Below are 19291 nucleotides of genomic sequence, written 5' to 3'. Positions count from 1 at the left end.
TATAAGATGCTTGTATTCACCACTTGGTTTAAAGTAGACCATCCCCATCTCCTTCCATGTATCCTGTCCTGATCATAATTCATCCCTTCCCCCTAGAATTATCTATTATTCTGACTGTTACAGTTATTTTCTTGCATTTCTTTATGGTTTTATCACCCAAGAGTATATTCCAAGATACTATAAGCCCATTTTAAAAATGTGATATATGTTTTAAATCTAAGGTTCCTCTTCCATTCCTTTTCTTTTTTCCTTATAACTTGCTTGTTGAACCTGAACCATTTGACCTATAGTTTTCCAGAGCTTAGATATGTGTTCGTCAGACCTCTAAGAAATTATCATTCCCCTATATAGAGAGCCTTTTTAGATATTTTTCTCCCTAACCCTCCCCATTAAATACTAAGGAATAATATTTTGCTGGGTGGAAGGTCACAGCCATTGTAACACCTTAAGATCTTTTCACATCCTTGCAAAAGCGCTCCTATTAAGAATACGTGGTCTGGATTGCATACTTAGGATGCAATTCAAAAATTTCATTTTTTCCTCTAGCTTCTATTCTAAAATGTGGCTGGGTCCAGATCCTTAACCAAACTCTGGTTCAGTTTCTTTGACAAGGTTGTAACTAGTGTTGTTTTCTCAGAAGGCACTTTTGTTTTGTCTCTGTGATGTTAGCAGCCAGTGATAGTCAAGGTTTAGATCCAGTAATCATTTAGGATTGCAAAATGATAGTATCTCAATTGAATTTTTTAATTGACATTGGAACACTTTTATAAAGAAACGATTTTCTTACCTACTATTTGGTTATCCAGTGATTTATAGTTTATATAGGAAAGACAAGAAAATACCTGATTCTTTGCCTTGCCTTTATTTTACCAGTTTTAAAGATAATATATCAGTATAAAATAATTACGAACATTTTCATGTATATGTTTTGTCAGAGGTTCATGTCATATTATTATCTTTATTGGCACTCAGAATGTCCTATGTTTGGCCAGTGGGCACCTCTTCAGGACTTTTTTTTCCCGAGTTATTCTGACAGGACCCAGGCTTTGATAAGTAGTTTTTGATAGTTTCCTTGATATGTGACATGACAAGATATTGTAGGCTCTTTGTGTACATTTTTGATCCAGATTTGAAATTAGTAGTTCCTCCCAAAAAGCCCTGGTTTCTTTTGGTAGGAAACAGTATTTCAAGACCATAATTTAGGGGTGCCTGGGTGGCTCAGTAGGGTAAGTGTCTGACTCTTGGTTTTGGCTCAGGTCATGATCTCACAGTTTGTGAATTCGAACCCCACTTTGGGCTCTGTACTGATGGTGTGAAATCTGCTTGGGATTCTTTCTCTCTCACAAAATAAATAACCTTTTAAATCAAGGCCATAATGTAGACACTACAGATAGTGATTGCTATAAGTAAATTGATGTTTTCAGGCCTTTTTTTTTCTTTTTGTACAGAACTAAAATATTTTAGGAGTTCATGCTGGTATTATTTAAGTTTAAGACTGTTGGAGTTTTACTTCTCTATAAGTGAAATTCCTTTTTTTCTACACAGAGAATCTTGGTTCTCAAGGACATAGGGATTAATAGGATTAGAATATTCCATAACTCCTAATTTTTTTAACTTGTTATACACACTGGTGTCAGAATGAAAGCCTCAGGACATCACAACCAATATGATTACATTCCTTTAAAACTTCGCATATGGTTCCCCTCCCCATGGTTTTTATAATTGTACTATATCATTTAATTTTAGTTAGCATTTTTGTGCTATAAGTAATTACACATTTAATGTTTACTACCAGTCTTTGTGGTATTGTCTTTAGTCATTTTGGTTGCCTGAAGTTTATTTTTCTGTCAGTTCCTCAGGAAGGACCTGTAGAAGTGATCAGTATTCCATAGGTTCTTATATGTTGATAGGTTGGTGCCCCTTTTTCTTTGAAATTATTTTTGCTGGATATAAAATCTCTGGCTCCCATTTTCTAAAAAAAAATTTTGAGAGGAAGAGCAGAAGGAGCAGAGTCACGGGGAGAGAGAATTCCAAGCAGGCCCCACACTTAGTGTGGAACCCAACGCATGGCTCACTCCCACAACCCTGGGATCATGACCCAAGCTGAAATCAAGAGTTGGATGCTCAACTGATTGAGCCACCCAGGTGCCCTCTGGCTCCCATTTTTTAAAAAAAAATTTTGTGTCATTTTCTAATGACATAAAGCATCACTCTCAAAGTCTATTAATCTAATTTTAGTTCTTTTATATGTGTCAAGCCCAAGTTCTTTAAAGTCCTGTAATTTTGCTAGAGCGTGTTTTGGTAGTTATCATTTTGGGTGAGGTTATTTCATTTTGTTTTGTTTTTGTTTTTAGGTATGCACAGTGTTCTTTTGAAGTGTAGTCTTCTAACATTCTTTTTTCTAAGTTTATTTATTTTTAGAGTGAGAAAGAGGGAATGCAAGGAAGCAGGTGAGGGGCGCGGAGAGCATCCAAACAGCCTACATACAGTCAGTGCAGAGCCCCACACGGGGCTCAGTCCCACCAACTGTGAGATCATGAGCTGAGTTGGATGCTCATCTGACTGAGCCATCCAGGTGCCCCTTAACATTTTTCACTTTAGGAAAATTTTTTTTACATTACAGGTTTTAGTATTCTCTTTCAATTTATTCAAGAGCTGCTATTTGTTATGTTAGACAGTCTTGGCCTTGATGATTTGTTCCTTTATCTCTTTATTTTTCTATTTAAAATTCTCCTCCTTTCACCTTTTAGTTCTTCTGAGCAGTACGTGTTGTGTTTATTCACACTTGTGTTCCTTCTGATTTCGTCTTCACTCCTGAAGCTTTTTTCCTTTTCTAATTCTTTCCTGAGATCTATCATTCCATTTCTGAGTTTTAGTTCTGATTTATGTTGTTTTATGGCTTGTGTACTTTTTTTAATGTTTTTTATTTTTGAGAGAGAGAAAAAGCATGAGCAGGGGAGGGACACAGAGAGAGGGAGACACATTCTGAAGTAGGCTCCAGGCTCTGAGCTGTCAGCACAGAACCCGACACGAGGCTCAAACCCATGGACTGTGAGAGCATGACCTGAGCCTAAGTCAGATGCTCAACCGACTGAGTCCCCCAGGCGCCCCAGCTTGTGTATTTTTTAAGTGTCCTTTAGGTTGTCCCCTCTTCCTGGCATATGTTCATTATTTATAAGGATGTTGTTTTGCTTCTTGTTTTTCTTAGAACTTTATATGAGCTTTGACATCAGCTCTTTTCTTTGCTCATTTTTAATGAAATTGGTTTCTTCAGAGGGTAATTTGGGATACCTTTTCCAGCTTCACAGAACTCCCTGTTCATTCAGTGTTCAAAATATGACAGCTTGCTTTTTTTTTTTTTAATGTTTTATTTATTTCTAGGAGAGAGAGAGACCGCGTGAGCAGGGGAGGGTCAGAGAGAGAGGGAATCACAGACTCTGAAACAGGCTCCAGGCTCTGAGCTGGCAGTCAGCACAGAGCCCGATGCGGGGCACGAACCCACGAACTGCGAGATCATGACCTAAGCAAAAGTCGGACGCTTAACCGACTAAGCCACCCAGGTGCCCCGACAGCTTGCTTTTTGAGATTTCCTGGCTTTGTCCTCTAGTGTCATATAGACCTGCCTTCTTTCCTCTGTCTCTGTGGTCTCTGTTGTCTTCTTACTCAGTGTCCCTCTTCCCAACTTTTCATCTCCTTGTAGGGCTGCCTCTGGCAAGGGAGCCCTGCTAGATCAGGTTGGAAACTTTCCGGGTCCTAGGTGGCCTCACCCCTCTCAGACCTTAATCTGCAGCCCCTGTGCTCACCCACTTTTGAACTGAGCAACCGCCTTCCTGGTGTTTGCAGCTTTCTCAGATCGGCCTGTGTGCTTTGCAGTGGGTACCTGTTGGTTGTCTGGGGCTTGGCCTCTTCTCACATGTGAATGATTCCTTGTGCTTTCTGAGGCACAAGTGGCACTTTGGAGATCATGTGGCTCTTGGTGATTTGTCCTCACAGGCTCATATTTTGGGGTTTGTGGTTATTTCTTGGTTGTTTTTTTTTTTTTTTTTCAAACTTGGAATTTTTTTATAGTTCTTTTTTTATACTTATTTTTGAGAGAGAGAACGCTAGTGGGGGTGGGGCAGAGGGCAGGGGTGGGGGGGAGGACAGAGGACCTGAGGCAGGCTCCACACTCTCAGCAGTGAGCCCAGTGTGGGACTGAAGTCACAAACTCTGAGATCATGACCTGAGCTGATGTTGGACTGTCAACCGATTGAGCCACCCAGACATCCCGGAATTTTTTGTTTTTTAGATGAAAATTTGAGGTAGATTCAAAAGCTGTGGTGCTGCCATGTTGCCAGAATTCCTTTGTTGTTTCAGTTTTACATTACTCTGATGTCTCATAATGTTGGGCACTTTTTCATTTGGTTATTGGCCTTTTGGGTTTCCTAAAGGTACTCAGTATTGGGAGTTCAGATTTTTTAGCTCATTTTTCCTTTAAGTTGTCTGGTTTGTTTTTCAGTCAGCATGTAAGCATTCTTTATATTTGTTGAATAGAAACCCTTTGTTATGTGTATTGCAGATTTCTTCTCCCATTGGCTTGCCTTTTCACTCTTGGGACACCAGGGTGGCACAGTTAGGTGTCTAACTCTTGGTTTCATCTCTGGTCACGTTGTTAGCCATTCTAGCAGGTTTGAGGTGATAGCCTGCGGTTTTGATTTGCATTTCCCTGGTAATTAGTGATACCGAGCACTTTTTCATGTGCCTATTGGCCATTTGAATATCTTACTGGAAAAATGTCCATTTAGGTCCTTTGCCCATTTTAATATTGGATTATTTGGGTTTTGGCTATTGAGTTGCAGGAGTTCTTTGTGTATTTTTGGATTTGAACCCCTTATCAGATATTACGAGTTGGAAATATTTTCTCCCATTCTGTAGGTTGCTATAATGGAGTTTTTAAGTGTATTTTTTTAATTCTTTTTGTTCCATCTGTTCTTTAATCCTTTATTCCTCTTTTATATGTACTTCTGGAATAACTAGGTTTTTTTTTTTGTTATTCTTTTCCCCCCACCATTAGCTTTTTAGTTATGCATTCTTTTATTGTCCTCTTTAGTGGTGTTTTCACCGTAAGCTTAGAATGCTACCTTGACCAAATATGTGGGAAGAGTTTTGATACTCCCTCATTCTCAATATTCTTTTTTTCTTTTTCAGACCTTTTTGAGCAGATAGTCACCATGTTCAGATATTAGTAAACACATATGTGTATGTCTGCAATTGAAAATGGCAGAAGGAAACAACAATGAAGAGGTAATTCACTTGAACAACTTTCACTGCCACCGGGGACAAGGTAAGTGTTCTCACTTTCTCCCTTTCATCATTGCTTTTTCCTCTTATGTTACAGTTAGATAGTCTTTGAAATGAACCTATTTTGCACCATGTAGAACCCAGAGACATTTCACTTTTAGACGTCGGAACATTTGATGTAATGGACTTTCATCAGACTAAAATTTTGTGTCAAATGGTGATACTTGCTGGCATGAATGGACTTTATTCTCAGAAATGGATTCATAAGCTATTAATGAGCAAGCCAAAAAGAGCTGTGAATGTGCAGTCATTGGATCTTAGGAAGCGGGAGTGTGGGAACAGTGGCAGCTGTGGTTTTGAAAGAATGGGGTCTTCAAAAGAGGGCTCCTCCAGGTACTGAAAATGCTGCTCTTGCATTTTTGCCCCTTCATATTATGCTTCATTTATTGTTTTGCCAGGAGATTCTAGTTGCCTTACAGGGGATTTTATTTTATTTTTTTAAATGTTTGTTTATTTTTGAGNGGAGAGAGAGAGAGAGAGAGAGAGAGAGAGAGAGAGAAAATCCCAAGCAGACTCTACGCTATTAGCGCAGAGTCCAAAGTGGGGCTCACACCCATGAACCGTGAGATCATGACCTGAGCCAAGATCAAGAATTGGACACTTAACTGATTGAGCCACCCAGGCACCCCCTTACAGGAAATTTTAGAACATGTATTCACTTTATAGTGTTTAAAAATTGGGGGAAGTTCATTGATTCATAAAGGGAAAGGAGCCTGCATTTATGTAACATTCCTAAATGTATATGAAATTTTTTGTCAAATCCTAATTCACATTTTCACGTAGGCTGAAAGGAAAAAATTCATGCTAGTGAGTAGGAAAAGAGTATATTTTATAAGTATAGATTCTGTGGAAGAAATTAGAACACTTTTTTGTTGTTTTTTCCCATTAATATTTTGTGCTTATGAAGATATTCTTTTTCCTAGAAGAGTAGATTGTAAATTACATACATCTGGCTTTCAGAGAACATTTAAAGTCGAACAGATTTTATTAAGCAAATAAATTAGAAAAACAAATTAACATGCTTAAGCTATGCACATTATGAATACAAAAAATGTACTGATTTTTTGAGGATTTTATTAATAGTTTATTCTAACTTGGTAGTGCAACCATAATTCACTGTGATTGAGAAAGTTTTAAATCTTAGCTATAGTTTGGATATGTGATCATTTTCAAATTTTTTCAGCATGTATATCAAATTAATATAGTTGTGTTTTAACTGGGTTTTAAATATACTTGAACAGAATTTCAGAACAGCTTATTCCTTTGGGGAAATTATTGACTTTGGAGGTGTATTTTTCGGTTAGACAAGGTTTGTGTATTTTGCACCCAGCATGAGGATATTTTTTCAGGGATGCAGAGTTGTTTTGCTTTTATTAGCTGTATTAATAATTTTTATTGTGCCAACTCTGTAGGTTTTTTATTTTTAAATCATATTTATTGAAGTCTAATTTATTTAAATAAATGCACACGTTTTAAGTGTATAGTTCAGTGAGCTTTGAAAAATGAATGTACCCATATACCACACATTTCTGTCATACCACAAAGGTGCTTTTATGACCCATCTGTGGTCAGTCCTCTCCCCACTCCTGGCTTTAGGAAACCGCTGATCTGCTTCATATAAATGGAACAGTTTCACATAAATGGAACCAGACCGTGTATACTCTTTATGCCTGAGTTTTTCTCCCCAACAGAATGGTTTGAGATACATCCACATTGCATTATCAGTAATTAAATCCTTTTTTAATTGCCGAGTAGTATTTAGCTAGAATTCTATACCCAGTGAAAATAGGCTTAAAAAGGTAAAATAAAGAAAGTTTAGGGACACCCGGATGGCTCAGTCAGTTTTAAGTTAAGTGTCCGACTTTGGCTTAGGTCATGATCTCACAGTTTGTGGGTTCAGGCCTTGCATCAGGCTCTGTGCTGACAGCTAGCTCAGAGCCTAGAGCCTGCTTCAGATTCTGTATCTCCCTCTCTCTGACCCTCCTCTGCTTATGCACGCAAGCTCTCTCTCTCTCAGAAATAAATAAAACATTTAAAAAAAATTTTTTTAAAGAAAATTTTAAAGGAATAAGAATGAAAAAAGATAAGTTATGCAAATCATAGCACAAAAGAAAGCTGGTATGTCTGTATGTTATCAGTTAAAATAAACATTTGAGCCAGAAGTATTGATACTAAGAATTCATAATGATAAAAGGGTTAATGCACTGGAAAGACAAAACAGTTCTAACTTCTATACATTTAGTAACATGGCATCTAAAGCAAAAATCGACAGAACTAAAAGGAGAAATGGATAGGGGCGCCTGGGTGGCTCAGTCGGTTGAGCATCCGACTTCGGCTCAGGTCATGATCTCACGGTCTGTGGGTTCGAGCCCCATGTCAGGGTCTGTGCTGACAGCCAGCTCAGAGTCTGGAACCTGTTTCAGATTCTGTATCTCCCTCTCTCTCTGACCTTCCCCTGCTCACGCTGTCTCTCTGTCTCTCTCTCTCAGAAATAAAACATTTAAAAAAAAAAAAAAAAAAGAAACGGATAAATCCACAGAATGGGAGATTTTAACATGTTTTTTCCACTAACTGACAAGAGAGCAAGCATACACAAACATTTGTATGAATATAGAACACGGAAGATCATGATCAACAAATTTGACATACTAGATATAGATGGAATACTGCACCCAGTGTATTTTCCAAAACTGGCCATATTTTGAGCCACAAAACAAGTTTCAAAGGATTGAAATCATATAGATTATGTTCTCTAACCATGCTGGAATTAAGTTGTAAATCATTTACAGAAATGTAATTAGAAAATCCCTGTATGTGTGGAAAATAACATACTTCAGAACAACTTATGGTTCAAAGAAGAAATCACAGTGGAAATTGGAAAATATTTTTAATTGCATGATAGTGAAAATACAATCTTGAAGCTTATGAGATTCATCTAACTGAATAATCTAAACCAGGGCGCAGCCAACTTTTAAGAGCCAGCTAGTCACTGTTTTTCCCTTGTGAGTCATGTGGTCTTGTTGCAACTACTCAGCTGTATGTTAAAGTGAAGGCAGGGGCACCTTGGTGACTCAGCCAGTTAGGCATCTGACTTCAGATCAGGTCTCAATCGCACAGTTCATCAGTTTGAGCCCCACCTCAGGCATTGGGCTCTCTGCTGTCAGCGCAGCACCTGCTTTGGATCCTCTGTCTCCTCTCTACCCTTCCACCGTGTGTTCATTCTCTCTCTCTCCCTCAAAAATAAAAAACATTTTAAAAAATTGTTTAAAAAGTGAAGGCAGCTATAGATAATATATAACTGAAGAAGCATGGCTGTGCTTCCATGAGGACATGAAGTAGCAGGTACCATCCCACATTGCTGGTATATTCACTGCTGGTGAATATAAATTGGCACAAACAGTTTGGAAAATTATTTGGCATTATCCACTAAAATTGAACATATGCTTTCCCTATAATTCAGCTCTTCTGCTCCTAAAACGTACCCAACTGAAATGAGCATACCAAAAGATGTGTTCAGTATCCAAAATACTGCAGTATCCAAAATTGCCAAGCCCAGACTGGAACCAACCCAAATGTCCATTGACAGAAGAATAAATAACCTGTAATTTCGCCACTTGTGATACAGTCACATGGTGGACTATGTGTAACAGAGAGGGCTGCTGCACATGCCACCACATGGGTACGTGGAACTAGTATTTGCAGGGAAGCCAGAAACGAATGTCTGCTCAAAATCAAAACTAGTCTGTGGAGGCAGGAGGCTTTTAATGTACTAGAAATGTTGTATTTACTGAGCTTGGTGGTGGTCACTCAGCTATGGGCCTTTTGTATTAATTCACGGAGTTATATTTTTGATTCATAGACTTTGTTACGCTGTAGTTTTTTTTTAACTATATTTTTAAAAACTAGTGTGTTTATACATGGTTTGTTGGGGGAGTATTTTGTCATCCACTGGGCTTCACTGTGAGGTGAGAAGTTTCAAGCCAGCTTTTTCATTGGGTCTTTCAAGGTGGGCTCTAAGTGTTTTTTTTTCTTGGGCCAGTTCTTCTGGAGAGGAATCGACAGTTTCCTGCATATGGAATCTAACACTGACCGCCAGCATTCTGGGAGCCAAACAGCAGAAAGCAGGGCCTTGTTCATTATTCTATTTCACTGGCACCTCTTTCCTCTCTTGACCCTGTGCCTGGTGTCTAGTGCCTCTGCCTCAGTGTCTCTTCATAATGGACCTTCGCAGGGTGGGTTTTTTGGAATGACTGAGGAGCCTGGCAGATTCTCTCCCCAAAACCGGTGAAAAATGAGAAGAAATCATCCCCAGCTCCACTCTACTCTCTACTTGGGGTGCGGTCCAATTCATGACTTGTTTAATAAAGCAAATTAGATCTTAAAAAACTAGACAGTATTGCCAAAAACAGCCGTTTAATGACTGGAAATGACCAAAAGGCATATAATGATTGAGGACATTCAGGAAAATCTAGAATTCTTCAGCATGAATTAGGCCAGCTCTGGTTGGCTGTCTCCCCCTCCCCCCGCAGGCTGCAGGTTTGAGCCTTCTCCATTCAGACAACCCTTGTTAACCTTTTGTAGTGTTGAAGAAGTGGATGCTTGCTGAAGTTAGATAATAGCATCACGTGGCTGGCATATAGTAGAGCAGAGACTTGGACCTAGGAGGTCAAGCCTTAGATTTCACAGACTTACCTGTCTTAAACTGATGTCCGCACAGCCCTGTCACAAGGATGAAGTGAGATAATTGACTTTACGTTGCTTTTCAAATTGTTGGGTGCCATAAAAATAAATGAGACGTTAACCTTGAGAAAAATATTAGAGCTTTAATGGAGAAATTTCAACATTTATAATGATGATGCCTCTTTTCTTGTCCTCCCCACCCCCCAACCTTTTCTCTAGGACACTGAGTGCATTTTCTCTTCATTGCTTTAACCTTTAACATTCCCATGGGCCAGGCAGGAAACAGTTAACAGTTTGTTATTCAGTAATTCAAATTGGGCATGCTCTATCTTCAAACAAATGAAAAGAGTTAGAAACTTTGAACATAGTTATCCAGATAGTTGTATTTAAAAGGTAATTAGGAAAGTTCTATTGTTTACGGTCATGGTATCTACTAAATGTTTAAAGTGCTCAACTATGTTTGCGTAAACTATATTTCAGGTTTATGTCTAAGGTGAGCAAATTTTGATATTTTAAATAGTAAATGGAAATTTTACTGTTTGAGTGAAAGTTATTTCAGACCAATCAGTTGAATAAAACAATGTTTTATTCCCTGGGAAGAAGAGAGATGAGGGAGAGACCGTGATTTCACTTTTTCAAAATTTGGAGTCAATATTTTATCAACAGATTTCTCTAACCTAGTATAAGAAAAAGTTGATAATAATGTCAGATTTTTTTTTTAATTCCCAGAATGTATTATTGCAAAGATCACCATGGAAATTTGGCTGTTAATGTTTGGGTGCATGTGCTACTTGAGGAGATAAGTTAACACACCAGTAGCCATGAACTTAGCTTTAGGCTTGACCCTTTTTATGCCAAAATTGAATTAAAAAGCTGAATGTGATCGTGCCCACCTCCTGGTAACCATGTTCTCTGCCTTCTTTTAGACTGGATCAATCTCAGAGATGGACCCATCACCATATCTGACTCCTCTGATGAGGAAGGGGTTCCCATGCTTGTCACCCCAGCTCCTCAGCAACATGACGAAGAGGACCTGGATGATGATGTCATCCTGACGGAAGTGAGTTTTCCTAAGCTTACCCTGATGAGGCATCCCATTGCAGCTTAGTGATCTGATCCTTCAGCCCCACAGCAGTGGGAGTTAGGGCCTTGTAGGACACCTGAGAGCACTGCTCGTGCAGCCTGCGACGCTGCGTGTGTGGTGTCGTCCTGCATCTCTGAGAGCAGCACCTTGCCACCCCGCCCCATGTCCCTGTAGCTTTAGAGACCGTACTTTTTGGTCTGTTTTCCGACTTCTGCGCTTTTGCTCTATTCGTGCGTGAGTCCGTACCGGTGTGATGGCCAACTCCTGTCCTGCATCTTCACGTCAGGTAGCGCTCGTCCTGCCTTTGTGACGCTACATTTCTCAGAATCATCCCAGATATTTTTGTGCTATTTTTATATAAATTTTAAGTTCAGCTTTTCTAATTCCAGTAGGTAGGTAGGTAAATTCAAAACACATCTTCTTGTTAAATTTACAGAACGGTTTTTATAATACTGACTCTGACTTTGCTCTTCCATTCGGTCTACACTTCCTTTATATCCCTCAGCCAGAGTGCTTTGAATTTTTCTTACTACAAATCTTAAACATTTTTTGTTGTTTTTTTTCCTGGTTATTTTCTCTTTTCTGCCACTTTTGTAAATGGCATCTTTTTTCCCACTGTGCCTTTTTTTTTTTTTTTTTAGCTTAAAAGTCTGTTGGGTTTTATAATAATTTCATACTCAAGTCACCTTATTTTTATTGTTGGTAGTGTTTTCACTTGACCCTATTAACTTCTCAAGGGATGGCATCTGATCTAGCTGGAAATAATGTTACTTTCAGTTTCTTCCTTTCTAGTTTTTATATTTGTCTTTGCCTTGTCTAATTATATTGTTATACCTTACTAGTGGTAATAGGAATGAGAAAAATACCCACTAACATAAATGGGAGTACTTTATTTTTTATTAAAAAAAAATTTTTTTATTATTCATTCATTTTTGGGAGATAGAGCATGGAGGGGCAGAGAGAGAGGGAGACACAGAATACCAAGCAGGCTCCAGGCTCTCACCTGTCAGCACAGAGTCTGCTGCAAGGCTCAAACTCATGAACTATGAGATCAAGACCTGAGTCAAAATTAAATGCTTATTTGACTGAGCCACCCAGATTCCCCTAAATGGAAATACTTCGAACGTTTCTTCATTAAGTATGATGGTGGCTTTTTGCTTGAGATACCATTTTTAAGGTATGTTAAGGAAGTAGCCATCTACTTTTTTTTTATGCTTGTTTATTTTTTTTTTAATGTTTTTTATTTATTTCTAGGAGAGAGAGAGAGAGAGAGACAGCATGAGCAGAGGAGGGTCAGAGAGAGAGGGAGTCACAGACTGAAACAGGCTCCAGGCTCTGAGCTGGCAGTCAGGACAGAGCCCGACGCGGGGCTCGAACCCACGAGCCGTGAGATCATGACCTAAGCAAAAGTCGGACGCTTAACCGACTAAGCCACCCAGGCGCCCCTATGGGATATCACTTCTAAGGTTAGGTTACAGTGACATGGTGGCCTCCATCCTGGAGTCTCACCCTCTCTCTCACTCACTTGGTCTGAAATAAGGCAGCTGCCATGTTGTGAGTAGCTGTGGGAAGAAGCCCATATGTAAAATAACCAATGACTTTAGCCAACNAAGATCATGACCTAAGCGAAAGTCGGATGCTTAACCGATTAAGCCACCCAGGCGCCCCATATGCTTGTTTATTTTTGAGAGAGAGAGGAAAAAACATGAGTGGGGGAGGGGCAAAGAGCGGGAATATAGAATTCTGTCATTCTGTTTCAGCATCTGTGCAGATTATCATATGATTTTTCTTTGCTCTCTTAAGGTTAATTATTCTGCTATCTCTGGATAGACTACTTCATAATGGTATTGTAATATAATGGTAGTATGCTCTTGGATTCCATTTGATAAGATTTTATTAAGGTTTTCTCCATAGATCTCATAAGTGAGATTGATCCATGGGTGTATGTATGTGCCTGTGATATCCTTGACAGTTTTTTTATAAATATGATTGATTCTGACTTCATGAAAAGAATTTAGAAGTTTTCTTTCTTCTGTGCTTTGATACACTATTTTAAATAACATTGGAGTTACCTGAATTTATCATACAGGCATTTTGGACTGTTACTTTTCTTAGAGGTCAGTTCTTTGAAACTGTCTCAGCTTTCTTTGTGGTCATTGACATGTCTATATTTTCTGTCACTTTTAATACCAGTTTTGCTCATGGATATTTTCCTGCAAAATAATTTTCTCAAGGTTTTTTAGTGTATTTAGTAAGAATAAGCAAAATAGGGGTGCCTGGGTGGCTCAGTTGGTTAAGCGTCCGACTTTGGCCCAGGTCATGCTCTCGCGGTTCGTGGGTTCAAGCCCCATGTCAGGCTCCGTGCTGACAGTTCAGAGCCTGGAGCCTGTTTCAGATTCTGTGTCTCCCTCTCTCTCTGCCCCTCCCCTACTCATGCTCTGTCTCTCTCTGTCTCAAAAATAAACTGTAAAAAAATTTTTAAAGAAAAAAAGATTAAGCAAAATAACTTCTTGTTCTTTCTATATCCTCTGATCTGTGGTTCCTCCATTTTCCTTTTCTATTTTGTTTACTTGTGTTTTATCCCCTTTTCCTGATTTGATGAACTAACCATTATCTTCCTGCCTCCCCTCTTCTCTTCCTCCTTTACCAAAGAAACTGCTTTGAGATTTATTTCGTAGTGCTACCATTTGTTTGCTTACTAATCAGTTTCTAGTTTTGTCTTCAATGCTTTTCTACTGCTTTAGTATATTTAAATTACTTCCTTAGCATTTATTTTATGGTCCTTTCACTAAATTCTTGAGTTATTCATTCTTCATTTCTATTATATTAATTATTATTCTGGTTACTTATTGCCAGTTTTAATGTATCACCTCAAAACTTAATGGCTTAAAACAGCTGCAGTCGTTTGTTTCTGTGGGTCAGGAATTTGAGAAGCGCTCAGCTGGTTGGTTCTGGCTCATGTGACTGTTGTCAGGTGGTGCTGGAGCTGGGCACAGGGGCCTGGGCCTGCTGGAGCCTGTTACACATTGCTCTCTTCAGGGCTTCTGCATAGGATCTCTCTCTCCCTTTGTAAAACAACATTTTTGGGGTGCTTGGGTGTCTCAGTCGTTAAGCCTCTATCTGACTCTAGATTTCAGCTCACATCACGATCTCAACAGTTCGTGAGTTCAAGCCCCGCATCGGCCTCCTCGCTGGCAGTGTGGAACCTGTTTAGAATTCTCTCTCCCTCCCTCTGCCCCTCCTCAGCTTGCTCTCTAAAAGTAAATAAATAAACTCAGTAATAAAAAACAATGACAACAAAAACTTTTTTGATGGGGCGCTTGGGTGGCTCAGTCAGTTAAGTGTCCAACTTTGGCTCAGGTCATGCTCTCACAGCTTATGAGTTCAAGCCCGGCGTCAGTCTGTGTGCTGACAGCTCAGGGCCTAGGGTCTAGAGCCTGCTTTGGATTCTGTGTCTGTTTCCCTCTGCCACTCCCTTGCCTCACTCTCTCTCTCTTTCTCTCAAAAATAAATAAACATTAACATTGTTTTTTAACAACTTTGTTGAAATCTAATTCACATTCCATACAGTTCCTCCATTTAAAGTGTATAGTTCAGTAGTTATTCGTGTATTTATAGAGTTTTGCAACCATCAACACAATTGATTTTAAGACATTTTCATCATCCCAAAAGGAAACCCTGTGCCCATTAGCAGTGAATCCTAATCCCCCCCCCACCCTAGGCAACCACTAATTTACTTTCTGTCTCTATACGTGTACTTCTTAGGGACATTTCATATGAATGGAATCATACAATATGTGATCCTTTGTGACCAGTTTCTTTCATTTAGCATAATGTCTTCAAGATTCATTTGTCATAAATCAGTACTTCCTTCTTTTTTATTGCTGAATAATATTTCATTGTGTGGATATAATACATGTTGTTTATCCACTCATCAATTGATGGACATTTGGGATGTTTCCACCTGTTTACTGTTATGAATAATGCTGCGATGAACATTCATGTAGCAGTTTTTGTGTAGACATAGGTTTTTGTTTCTCTTGATTATTGTTAGTCCATTCCGGCTACTATAATAAAATACCACTTACTGGGTAGTTTATAAACAAAAATTTATTGCTAACAGTTCTGGAGGCTGGAAGTCCAAGATCAAGCCTCCCACATGGTTGTGTTCTGGTGAAGGCCTTCTTTCTGATTCATAGCTAGCACCTGTTCACTATGTCCTCACATGGTGGAAGAGGCTGGGGATCTCTCTGGAGCCTTTTCTTTAAAGGCACCAAGCCCATTTGTGCACGTTCATGAGGGTGGGGAAGGGGACCCAGACATTCAGACCATACAAATTAAATACCTAGGAATGGAATTGCTGGATCATATGGTGACTGTGTTTTGCTCTACTAGACTATTTTCCATAGCGGCTGCACCGTTGTACATTGCTACCGGCAGTGTATGACCGTTCCAGTTTCTCCATATTCTCTCAGACAATTGTTAGTATATATGTTTTTTATTATAGTCATCCTTGTAGATGTGAAGTGGTATCTCACGGTTTTGATTTGCATTTCCCTGTGGCTAATGGTATTTAGCCTCTGTTGATGTGCTTATTGGCCACTTGTTTATCTCCTTTGGAAAAATGCTTATGCAGATCCTGTGCCCATTTTTTTTAATGTTTATTTATGTTTGAGAGAGAGAGAGCGTGAGCAGTAGAGGGGCAGAGAAAGAGAGGGAGATACAGAATCCAGGCTTTGAGCTGTCAGCTCCAGAGCCCAATGCCAGGCTCGAACCCACCAACCATGAGATCATGACCTGAGCCGAAGTCCAACGCTTAACTGAGTCAGCCTGGTGCCACTACTCCTCCCCACCCCACCACCACATGCCCATTTTTAAAGAGGGTTATCTTTATGTTACTAAATTTTTTTTATGCTCTGGGTACTGTACCCTTATCAAATACTTGATTTTCTTTTATTCTGTGAATTGTCTTTGTCAGTCGTTTTTAGCGTCAGGTCTAATGTACATAATCTTTTTTAAGGGCTAGTAGAGGTTTCAGCACTAATAAAGATTAGTGTTTTGAAGTCTTCCTAGGTAGTATAGACTTTAGAACACTTGAATTCTACTTAATCACCTCCCAACTTAAATACTATTTTTTAATATATTTTAATTCTATATACATTTTTTAAACCCTACACAATATGTTTTTCATTTTATACTATCAGCATTCATTTCACCTTCTCCAGATATTTACCTTTCTTGTTGCTCTTCGTTCCTTTCTACCTCTCTGGCCTTACAAACAGATTATTCTTCTTCTGTCTAAAAAAGTCTTTAGGATTTCCTTTACAGTAAATCTGATAATTTTCATTGAGTATAAAATTTTATGTGGCATTTGCTTGCCTTTAACGCTAGAAAGATGTTACTCCACTGTCTTCTGGCTTTCATTTTTCTGTTGGAAAGTTGGTCTTTATTTTTTCCTTTGAAGACAATATGTGCTGCTGCTTTTAAGAATTTACCTTGGGGGCGCCTGGGTGGCTTAGTCGGTTAAGCGTCCGACTTTCGCTCAGGTCATGATCTCGCGGTTCGGGTTCGAGCCCCGCGTCGGGCTCTGTGCTGACTGCCAGCTCAGAGCCTGGAGCCTGTTTCAGTCTGTGACTCCCTCTCTCTCTGACCCTCCCCTGCTCACGCTGTCTCTCTCTCTCTCCTAGAAATAAATAAAACATTAAAAAAAAAAAAAAAAAAAAAAAAAAAAAAAAAAAAAAAAAAAAAAAAGAATTTACCTTGTATTTGATTTCTGAAGTCTTCCTATGCTGTTGTTAGGTTTCTGTTGTTTGGAGTTTTTTAATTCATCCTGCTTAGATCTTCGAAACAAATGAAGCCACTGTCCTTATTTGTATTCTGTTTTCAAATATTGCTTATCTCTCTCTTCTTTCAGAGCTCCACTTACATAGATGGTAAAACCTTTTAATTGTATTCTTTATACCATTTCCTTACCTAATTTTCTTTTTTTTTAATGGTTTTTTTTCTTTTTCCCCTGAGAGAGAGAGAGAGAGCATGAACAGGGGAGGGTCAGAGAGAGAAGGAGACACAGAATCTGAAACAGGCTCCAGGCTCTGAGCTAGCTCTCAGCACAGAGCCCGACGCGGGGCTCGAACCCATGAAGCATGATATCATGACCTGAGCTGAAGTCGGATGCTTAACCAACTGATCCACCCAGGCGCCCCCATTTCCTTACCTAATTTTCAATCATTTTGTATCTGCCTTATTTAGATTGTTTTCTTCTGACCTCTCATTAAATTTACGGTTTTTTCTTTGACTATATTTATTTAATTTTTTAAATGTTTATTTGAGAGAGAGAGAGCACGTGTGTGCAGGCAAGGGGCAGAGAGACAGAGGATCCAAAGTGGGCTCTGTGCTGACAGCAATGAGCCTGATGCAGGGCTCAAACTCACCGTGAGATCATGACCTGAGCCCAAGTCCAACATTCAACTAACTGAGCCACCCAGGTGCCTAGCAGCCATGTTTATTTAAAATGCCATACCCCCATCCATTCATCCCTAGTATCAGCTATGGAATTTTTCCATCCTAGAATTTCCATTGATTGTTCCTTTGCTTTTTTTCTTCCCTCTCTTTCTGACAATTTCTAGTTCTCTTCTGAAGTTCTCAATCTAGTCTTTTATTTCCTTAAATGTGCTACCCATGTTCTTTTAGAATCTATGTCTGATACCTTTGCTCTCTGAGGCCTCAGTTTGCTTCTGTTGTCTCTTACATCCCACGTCTCGTTTTCTGTTCTGTTACATTGACTTTTTATATGCCTGCTTATTTGTAGTAGCAGTGGTCATCATACATGAAAATTTTGAGGTTCTAGATGATGTTGCTTTTTTTTTTTTTTTCAGAGAAGGCCCACATTTCTCAAACAAGGTTGGGGAACCAGCAACTTCACATGGAGGGATTTAAACTGTCTAAACTAGAATTTGTTTCCAGGGAGGTCTAGCATATTTCCAGTTCAACCTTGAGCTTGAGATTTACCAGAGCCCTTCCCCATGGTGAGTACTGAATCCCACCTTTGGTGCCTGTAGCTCCTCAGTAAGGATGTCAGAAGTGCCGTTCGGCCTCTCGTCCTTAGCAAGGTCCAGACTTGGCAACTGCAGCTGTAATAATGAGCCACCGCAGTGCGGGGCTCTTCTGGACTTCCTCCCGGTCCCTTCCTCCTGTATCTTGGAGGTCTTCAAGTAGATGTTTTGATACTGCTTTGATATTTGGACCAGGTTTTCTGCTTTTACTGAGTAGAGGGTTGTTCTGAGTGATCTAGATGCTGTTACTGGCTACAGAAGTCCACTTTGTGTCCTCACCCATGTGCTTTCTGAAACACTGTGGGCCAGTAACTTTCTTAGGTGCTTGATTGTATGATTGGGTTCTTTTTAAAGAGGATTTTACATTTAATAGGTGAGTTGATCTTGTTTATGTTAATTAATGTGACCTATAGTTTGTTTTTAGTTCTGTCATAGTATTTATTTTCTTTTCTTTTTTTTTGTTTTTGCAAATAGTTTATTGTCAACTTGGTTTCCATGTAACACCCAGTGCTCATCCCCACAAGTCCCCTCCTCCATGCCCACCTCCCCCCTCCCCCCTCCACACCCATCAATCCTCAGTTTGTTCTCAGCATTCAAGATTCTCTCATGGTTTGTCTCTCTCCCCCTCCCCCACTATTTTCCCCCTTCTTCTCCCCTACAGTCCTCCGTTAAGTTCCTCCTAATCCTCCTATACGTGCAAACATATGATATTTGTCATTCTCTGCCTGACTTATTCCGCTAAGCATAACACCCTCAAGGTCCATCCATGTTGCTACACATGGCCAGATTTCATTCTTTCTCATTGCCATATAGTATTCCATCATATAGATAAACCACATCTTCTTGATCCATTCGTCCGTTGATGGACACTTAGGCTCTTTCCATGTTTTGGCTATTGTTGAGAGTGCTGCTATGAACATTGGGGTACATGTGCTCCTATGCATCAGCACTCCTATAAGTTTGGGACACAAGCTTGCCATAAACCCCATTCCCACCATAGTGACTCAAAACTGAGAGGGAATGGAAAGCCTGGAGCTCCTACCTGAGGAGTAAAGGGTTTAAACTCCACATTGGGTACCCCAACTTTTAAGACATGCATTTCTCACCGGTTGCCTGAACCCCACGTGGGTCCTTT

At 39.5% G+C, this 19291-nt stretch overlaps 1 protein-coding gene across 7 annotated transcripts in view; it reads left to right on the top strand.

Moving 5' to 3' along the window:
• RNF216 (ring finger protein 216) overlaps positions 1 to 19291 on the top strand; it is a 155199-nt gene that overhangs the window by 7116 nt on the left and 128792 nt on the right. For 5 of the 7 annotated variants that reach the window (XM_039226039.1, XM_039226037.1, XM_039226036.1 and 2 more), the window contains exons 2-3: positions 5188 to 5323; positions 10947 to 11080. In XM_039226039.1, coding sequence (XP_039081970.1) covers positions 5257 to 5323; positions 10947 to 11080 — 201 coding nt within the window. In that variant the 5' untranslated portion in view covers positions 5188 to 5256. Of the gene's footprint in view, positions 1 to 5187; positions 5324 to 10946; positions 11081 to 17979; positions 18130 to 19291 lie in introns of those variants that run through there. The other 2 variants (XM_039226040.1, XM_039226038.1) reach the window with 1 other exon arrangement.

This window comes from Hyaena hyaena, unplaced genomic scaffold, assembly GCF_003009895.1.
Source record: "Hyaena hyaena isolate Hyena2069 unplaced genomic scaffold, ASM300989v1 scaffold_20, whole genome shotgun sequence".
NCBI lineage: Eukaryota > Metazoa > Chordata > Mammalia > Carnivora > Hyaenidae > Hyaena > Hyaena hyaena.
The sequence above is the reverse complement of the archived record's forward strand: the minus strand, read 5'-3'. Positions and strand labels throughout refer to the sequence as shown.